The 8,992-nt window shown below is 38.7% G+C and overlaps 1 protein-coding gene across 5 annotated transcripts in view; it reads left to right on the forward strand.

The window, feature by feature from the left end:
* SCRN1 (secernin 1) overlaps positions 1-8,701 on the forward strand; it is a 38,998-nt gene extending 30,297 nt beyond the window's left edge. For 4 of the 5 annotated variants that reach the window (XM_082045832.1, XM_082045828.1, XM_082045831.1 and 1 more), the window contains 5 exons: positions 1,595-1,789; positions 3,753-3,918; positions 5,856-6,036; positions 7,938-8,097; positions 8,364-8,701. In XM_082045832.1, coding sequence (XP_081901958.1) covers positions 1,595-1,789; positions 3,753-3,918; positions 5,856-6,036; positions 7,938-8,096 — 701 coding nt within the window. In that variant the 3' untranslated portion in view covers position 8,097; positions 8,364-8,701. The remainder of the gene's footprint in view (positions 1-1,594; positions 1,790-3,752; positions 3,919-5,855; positions 6,037-7,937; positions 8,098-8,363) is intronic. The other variant, XM_082045830.1, reaches the window with a different exon arrangement.
* The last annotated feature ends 291 nt before the right edge of the window (positions 8,702-8,992 follow it).

The raw sequence follows: 8,992 nt of genomic DNA on the forward strand, positions 1-8,992 counted from the left end.
AGAGGCTGTTGGCTGTGCAAGAACTCTTATTTCATACTTTGTTCAGGGAGTTCTTTTTTTTTTTTTTTCAGCCATGACCTTCAACTCTTGCAACTCTTCAGCTTCAAATGAATGCACAAACGCTGCTAAAACAGGGAAAATGTGGCATTCCCCAGTGTGAAGGCAATTTTTGTTTCTCGACTCTGTTCTCGGAGTTTTTCTGTTCCTAATATTCCCGCTGCAGTTCTGTAAAGCTTATAGTGAGTGTTTATCAAGCAACTCTTCAACAGTAATTTAAGAATAAACACTTTAAAATCCTTGTTACTGTTCTTCAGTCTGAGTGGAAAAATTTATTTGCTTGATAAATTTTCATTTTTGGAGGGGGATCAAAACCATGAAATACTATTTTACACGAGTTACTAAATGTGATATTTAAAGAACTCTTAGGGAGTGGCTTACATGGCTTGATACAAATGTAAATATTTCTAACACCCAAGAAAATTCCCTAAAGGGTATGCTGTTTGAAAGCATGAATCAGAACAAGCTGTCAGTGACCCAGTGCAAGTCAGAAGTGAATGACAGTGACTCTTCTGCAGACTGATACACAGAACTTCCTCCTGTAAGCTGTTACTCATTTAAATTGCATACATGAGGCATTACAAAAGTAAGGTTACTTTTATGGAAGGCAGTGTTGATAATTTTCACAAATACTGCCTTGGTTTCTGTTTAAGAAAGAGTCTGTGCCAAATTCCAGAACCTAGTTTGCTTGAAGTGTAGAGATTTATTTTATCAGCTCTTTCCCTGGCTTCTAGTGCATTTGCTTTATTCTCTCTGAGGAGTATCTGCTGCAGCCACTGTTAGTCATGCGGTAGATATATGGATATAAGCACTGCGGTATTTTTGAGAAAAGCAAATTTAAAAACTCTTTAATATTCTTTGAAGGTTACTTACACTTTCTTTTTACTTCATGCCATTTTAGAATTTAAGATTAAAAATGAAGTTAAATTTAAGCCTGTCTGGCAGCTTACAATAAAATTGTTTTTTGACTGAAAAGCTTAAAGCAATTGGTAAGCTTTTAAAAACATTTTTCCAAATTAAATTTTCAGTTTTGATGGGCAAAGAAGGGTCATTACATTAAATGCAGCTTTGCTGAAATATATAGCGCGTTTCAAAAAGATGGACCCAATTGCAGAGAGGCAGTGATTTCAAATTGGGTCCATCTTTTTGAAACATCCTGTATTTTGAAATCAAGTCAGACCTTAATCCTTGTTGTGGCGATAGAATACATCACTGGAGAAAAGATTAGGCAGGTGCTGTAGAGACCACTGTTATTTCATGGTCAGAATGTATGAGGTATGGATTGTGAAACTGGTATTCTGACTAAATAACGTTATTAATCACAAGGCAGTGTAAAAACCTGTGTACGGCACAGAGAATGGAGATCTGCAGCCTGCAGTGACTGGTGAGTCTGTGCAAGTGTAGTTAGGCAGTCATGCCAAATGTACATCCTAACCAGCGATTTAATTTGTTTCCTAATTGAAATTACATTGTCCTTCCGGCTTCTCCCAGAAAAACTGTATTAATGCTTTCTTCTAATATGTGGCTCTTTCTACAGAGGGGGTGAAATGCATTTGCAATCAGCTTTCATTAACTACAAAAATTGATGCTGAGCATCCTGAATTAAGGAATTATGTGAAAAGTCAAGGCTGGTGGAATGGAGACTCAGACTTCAATTTTTCTGAAGTGTTCTCTCTTGCTGATGACCATTTAGCCTGCTGTTCTGGCAGGGAGAGCCTAGAAAAGCAAGGTGGTAAGTGTTGAACCATCTTTCTCTATATGCAGTGGGATTTTTGGTCATTACTGCCTCCTTTCAGGCATTCTGTCCAGAACTACATGTGACTGAGGAGAATGCCTCTCCATGTAAACTGTGTGGAAAAGAAGACTAGAACTGAAGACTGCCTCTGAACTTGCCACAACTAAGGATGAATCCCTTAATGTCCCCCTCACGTTTAAGGTTTTGAAACAGGATTGTGAAAAAAAAACCTAACAAACTTTCTTCACTGTTGTTCTGATGTGCATGATGTGCTGCTACATTTGTGCTTTAGTGTAATTATAGTGGTCTAATACTAAAATTATAGTATTAAAACCAATGGATTTACATAGGAAAGTTTGAGCCCAATGGATTCTACATTTTGGGAGGTTTGCTTAGGCTTTTGGGGAAGGAATTAAGACCATAGTTTAAGGAAGAGCAATGCTAGTCAGTTGCAAACTGAAGTCCCTTTTTCATTGTCCAGCCAAACACAGTTACCAGGACAGACAACATGCCAATTGCCTTCAGTCAAAGGAAGGTTTATTTCCAGTCCAAAATTGATTAATGACTTAAGTTCACAGCAGCTGGCCAAAGTAGCTCTGAAATTACCAGCCTGCAGCAGCCCATGGCCGACATGTATCTGCTCTTTCATGTGTGAAAAAACTCTTTACTACAGATGTGGCAAATGTCAAGAAGAGTGTAGAGGTGAAATATTTATTGCAATGCAGAGTTCCTGCTAAGACTATAGAATTACATGAAGTATGGTTTGTGTCTGAGAGGCAGATACAGTAATCCTTGAGGACCATAGGTGAAAGGTCTTAATAAACCTGGATTATAGCACTACCCCGTTTCCCTGAAAATAAGGCAGGGTCTTATATTAATTTTTGCTCCAAAAGATGTGTTAGGGCTTATTTTCAGGGGGTGTCTTATTTTTCCATGAACAACGATCTACATTTATTCTTGAACAAAAAATCAACGTTTATTCAAATATAGTCATGTCATCCCATTCTGTCACATCTGTCCTGCTGCATTCTATTGCCAATTAATTTTACTTTTTTACATGTATAGCTGCCTGGACACTACTTAAATAGACTTTTTTATGACCTGTAACCAGGGCTTATTTTTGGAGTAGGGCTTATATTTCGAGCATACCCAAAAATCCTGAAAAATCATGCTAGGGCTTATTTTCAGGGTAGGTCTTATTTTGGGGGAAACAGGGTAAAAAGCATCAAGGGCCCTACAGTCAGATGGCTGTGGCTGCAAATCTTTCAGGCTGCTGGGTCATTCCATGTCTGCTGTTGTATTGAGGCATAGAAGCATTTGAGAAGTTGCTGGGAACGAAGCTCTACCTGCCAAGGGAGTAATGCAAGAAAACATGGTGTGCTGTGGGGTGAAAGCTGTGGTAAGACACAGGCAAGAAACAGACTAAGACCCAGGGATTCTTGTAGACAGTGGTTTGGATAAAAATCTCAGTATCTGCTGTTGTGACACCCTGTTAAAGTGAGATGATTTTTCAGAATTTTGACTGAGACCTAATGGAAACAGATTAGAAGTGGGAGATCAAGGTGCTCCCAATCTGCCCAGACTTTGGCAGAGGCAGCTTCTTGGAGGAAAATACGTGGGTTAATGTAAGTAGTCTGTTCATAGTGGTTGCTAAAGCAGTTGCTAAAGCAGTATTACAGACATGATGGCCTTCTTCCTGAGTAATACCTTTTTAATGACGTTTCTCCCCACCCAGCAATTGTAATGCCTAGTTAATGCTTCTTGATGTTCTCTTTTACTAGCTAGGAAAGTTCCTTCTGGATTTACATTGTTTAAATAGAAAGTGTTAACTGGGATTTGTGACATGCCCATGCCGAGTGTCACTGATTATTTTAGGTCAAAGCCCATTCAAGCTAAAATCCTTACCTTGGGGTCCAAGCCATTGAACACTCAGAATTTTTTTTCCCCCCACTTCATGTAGGTGACGTTTCTGCACAAGCTATGATTGATGTCCTACGTGACAAGGATAGCGGTGTCTGCGTGGACTCTGAATCTTTCCTTACTACAGCTAGCATAGTGTCTGTTCTGCCTCAGGACTCTAGTTTTCCCTGCATTCATTATTTCACTGGCACGCCAGACCCTTCAAGGTAAGCCACAGCATCAGGGTTCCCTGGGTGCAGAGCAGACGAGGGGTCAAAAGATATTAAACAAACCCTGCTACCGAAGTTGGAACGTGCTTCAAGAGCATATTCTAACCAGAAATGCAATCAGTAGTTGTTGGTGTGCAATATGACGGTCCTGTGTTACTGAATTGTCTTGCCGCAATTCTAAATGGGCACCACTGAGCTGAAAGGCCAGATCTGGAACTTTGCCTAAATTCAGAGCTTCAGAGTAAATGCAGTTTGGGGAGGATCCAGGAACTACTACTCCAGCATAGTTGCTCTCCAGTGGTTTCTTGTTGAGATGATGAGGTTGTGGACCATTTTAGTAGTGTCTCTTGAACAGGTGGGTGCAAAACTGAAACAAATGAAGTGTCTAACTAGCAAAGAGGGGGCATGTACTGTAGGTAGCCTTGTATGACATCAAAATGTTAACAAACCAAAACATCTGCAACTCCTAGGTATCCCTCCTAGGTCTTTTTTATTGGAGGGACAATTTCTAGTTGGTTTAAATGATGTTTCCCCTAGTTGAAAGCAGCAGAAGAGATAAGGGAACTCATGAGCCAGATCATCAAAGAACTAATTAATTATCTTGTGTTTTAAACAGAATCCACCTGGGATTCACAGAAATTAAACTAAACCACTTTCAGTTATTCAGGAGATCTGCCACTTGCATTGAGGTAAAGAGGTTATGGGGAGAAGAAAGCAGCTGACAGTCATTCCTGTAAGAAGAGTAGTAGTCAGCATTAGGTTCTGCCAAGGGCTACAGAAGTCCTCCATGCCAAAGGGACTTTCCACCTACCTTGCATTATGCAGCTCAAACCTTCAGGGTTAAGTATGAAGTTTTAGCTTGCTTACCAAAGCTTTTATTTGACTTGATGCAAATCCTTTGAGATAAAAAGGAGCAAAGCTTCAAATTGTTTTGATGGGATTTCTGTTCTTTTTAAAGGTGGAAAGTCTAGCTGTAAAACCCCTTGTTTAGAGGCCTTTCTTGCTCTATTTTATTCTCTAATGCATTAAAAAAACATTATTTTAAGCTAGTGAGTCACATAAACTCTTAGTCAGCAAGACTTCATGACAGTGATGGAAAGGGTAGCAGCAATGAACCTGCTGACTGTATGCAGACAGTGGCTATTAATCATGTTTTGCAGAAGTCTTGCACTTCTGGCAGCTTCTTTACTGCAGAATGAAGGGTGCTATTTTGTTGTGTAGCTGAAGGGAAAGAAGGTGGTTTCTCCATGCACTTGCCAATATGTGCTCTCAGATTTCCAGGAATTAAGATCCTGGATTGCTGGGGTTTTGTGCTCTCTCTCTCTCTCTGGAGTTTAGATCCAAACTCAGTGTTGAAATTGTTTGAGAAGTGTCACAATATTGGTAGTTATGTCTTTTTTATTCCACTTGATATAAAATTTTAAAGTGCTGCTGGTTATGTGCCACATTCTTCTATATTGAGCCAGGTGTGTAATCTTCCCTGCTCCACACAAGTGTCTGTTTGTGATTTTAATGAATATTAAATCTGGGAGGAGAAGGCGAGATGGCAGTTTGAACAGAGGAGAAAAACTGATGTGAGGTTGAATGCTCAAATTTGTTTAAAAAAAAAACAAAAACAAAATACAATCTAGAGAGGAAAATACAGTGCTACTTTTCTGAAGAAGTGGCAGAATGGGCATGAATGAGACCAAAGAAGCCTAGATGTGAAAAGGGGTAATGAAGTTTTATGGTAACTGGCAAATCCAACTCTTTCAAAGCACATAGATTTGTTTTGCTTGTGACTAGTACCAACTCTGTGACCCAGTCTGTGCCTAGTGTAGATGAACCACCTATGCTGTTCTGCATCTGTTGTTTTAAAATAGCCTGGTGAACGTTTGAATAACATATTAAAAAAATCTTGTATTACTGCAAGCAGTAATTCTCATTTCTTTCAGGTCCATATTTAAACCCTTTATTTTTGTTGATGATGTAAAATTAGTACCAAAAGTACAGTCTCCTTCTTTCGGCAATGATGATCCTGCTAAAAAGATACCTCGATTCCAGGAGAAACCTGATCGCAGGCATGAATTGTACAAGGCACATGAATGGGCCAGATCTCTCCTTGAGAATGATCAGGTGAGAACCATGGGATTGGAAATTCAAGAGGTAAATGCAGATTCCTATCTCCATAATTGACTTCAGAGTCACTCACTGAAAACAAACAAAAACCATACAGCCTGTTCTGGCTAAACATTTCTCTATGCTATCAGAATAATAATTTTAAAAAGGCTTTTGCTGAGTATCCTTAGAATTCTTGCAAGTTTAGCTTGAATAATGGTGCCCTCTGAAGGGCAAACTATTCTGCATAGTTTTTTTTGATGATCGTGATACTTTTACAAAGTTGAAAAGTCAAACCAACAAGCTGTTTAGCTTCTTCGGTCCTCCTTGTGTGTATAGTCTTTTAAATTGATTATTGAACACTGGATGTTAGTGCAACATGGTATCAGAATTATATGATAGGATGGTGGCAGGAATGTTGTAATTTAAATGATATGCTGGACTGGGAACTGCAGAATTTGAGGGTTGGGGTTTTTTTTAAGGAATAATTTGCACATGACAGTTTCGCAAGTCACAATTTATTGTATTTCTATTAATTTGTACAAAATAACTGAAAATGCCATAAGAGAAGAAAGGGCATTTTCCAGTGCTATGCAACAAGTACTCGAGAGCTGAAAAACTTTCAGTGTAAAATCCTAAAGTGTTGAATGGGAATAAATTTTGGAATAAGTAAAGGCAGAAAAAGGATTATTCTACACAGCTTTTCCAACTGATGGAGATACAACTTTTGCTGTAATCATGCAAGTAGTTCAACAACTGTTCTTTGACATTTGTAATTACAACTACAGCACTAAACTAGATAACTGGTTAAAATGAAGTAAGACAGAAGGAGAGATCAACAGGGCATGCTGGTGATGCTGGTATGGGTATTTTGGGCAATTTGTGGAAGGCCCACATAATCATGTTGAACTTCTACAGAGGACTTGTTTTTCTGCTGTTCTCCTCTGTGTGTGTTTGCATGTGTCAGAGTCTTGAGAAGATCATAACAGCATTCAGACTTATTCTTTAGTGATTAAGGAAACCATGGTAACCTTTGCTAGTACAAACTTTCTTTAAATGCAGTTATAGCTATGTGTGGGTTTTAATCCCTTGGAATGGTTTAATTTAAAATCTGTGGCCTCTGTGGTAACATTGACTCAATGTGCAGGTGCTCTGCTCTTTCTGCTCAAATGCTTATACAAATCCTGGAAAGCTCAGAACCATCACTCACTCAAAATGTCTTTTCTTCTGGAATTCAATGTTGGTAGCTGCAAAGAAAACAAGCAGCGCTTCTCTATTTAAAACAAACAAACAAAAAATTAACAACAAACCACAAAACCAAAAAACAAACAATTATAGGAGATTCTAAATTACATCTGGATTTGAAGAAGCTGTCATTTTTCTTTTTTTAAGAGTGAATTTCGTGCCCAGAAACATGAATAAAAGTCAGTCAAAATGACACCCAAAGCCTTCCCTGGCATCTGGAGTCTTACTGCTGTTATATTAAACATCACTTCAGATCTAATCATCATCTTGCAGATGATGATCTGAGGGATACATGTGTACATACCATGATCTGTACAATCCCCAGGGCTTCTGGTCTTCTCAAACAGTTCTGTTTGTGGGCTTACAGGCATAAGAAGTTGCTTAACCTCTTTCCTATTTGTACAAGCCTTATACTGTTTTCCTCTGTCCAGCTTTCACTCCATCTTCCTTCTCTGCTTTAAACTTAGCAACTATTCTTGGTTATTTTTCTTACTGCATAAATGTGCAACACTGTTCCTTTTAGCCTTTTTACATACAAACTACTTCTGTTAATATTATAGTTTTTTTGATGGTCAAAGGCTTTCTCATTTTTAAAAATACTTTGGAAGAGCTCCATAACAGAAGAGAACAGTAAAATGCTTTAATGAGCCTGTTTGGTTGTTTCATGCCTCTAGGATAAAGGCCAGAAACTGATGAGGATTATGTTAGACCTTGAAAAACAAGGCTTAGAAGCAATGGAAGATATCCTTACTCGTACAGAGGTTCTGGATCCTGCTGAAGTAGTGGATCTTTTCTATGACTGTGTTGACACAGAACTAAAGTTCTTCAAATAAAGTAAGCAAACACTTCACTTCTTTAGATACTGGGTTTCTGGTATCATGGGTGCATGTGAAATGTTGATCTGATTCTGATCTTCCTCCTTCTCTTTAACACCAAGCTAAGGGTGTTCAGAATCAGGTCCAAAGCCACCTTCTACCTCAGTGCATCTGCTCGGATTGTCTCCAAGGTCCCTTTTCCTTTATGCTCCATTGCAATTTCTTTTTTTTTTTAATTTCACTGTTGCTTGGAATGGATTTAAAACTAATTTTATCTTGTTTCAGCTACAGTGGCTCTTGTTAGCCTTTTCACTGGAAGACTGCAGAGTTCTTCAAGCCTTGAAAGAAAGTCCTCACACTTGTGAATTTGCAGGACAAACATTTCTAGAGGAAAAAAAAGTTACTTGCTAGCTGTATCAGGTTAACAAATTGCTTTCTTTTGTCCAATCTTGTGGTGTTTCTGTTTGTGTATGTATATAGTGAAAGGAGAAAGTCACTGACTGGTCCAATTACTGTGTGCATGCTGGCTAATTTAGTACAGAATGTTTAAATATGTATGTTGGGCAACCAATTAAAGCAAAGATTAACTTCATCAGGATAACCGCCATATTGTTATTGAAAACAATCTGTTTTTTCCTCTGTTGCTCAGGACTAGGCTCACAGCAAGGCTGACTCACATTTTTATCTTCTTGCTAATTCATGCAAAGAAAGTAGAGTTGAAATCCCACTTTTTTGGGGGGGCAGGAAGGTAAGTCCTGGTTCTTGATCTTGCTGTACTGACCTCATATTGGCATATTTGGTTACAGTCACTCAGCATCTGACCTCACACCTGTACAAATGACCAGAGACTGGGTCCTCCAAGTTGAGTTTTGCTTTCACCTGCACCCAACTTAGGGGTGCCTGTGTGTTTGTGA

This window comes from Streptopelia decaocto (genome assembly GCF_964273445.1).
Source record: "Streptopelia decaocto genome assembly, chromosome: 2".
NCBI classification, from domain to species: domain Eukaryota; kingdom Metazoa; phylum Chordata; class Aves; order Columbiformes; family Columbidae; genus Streptopelia; species Streptopelia decaocto.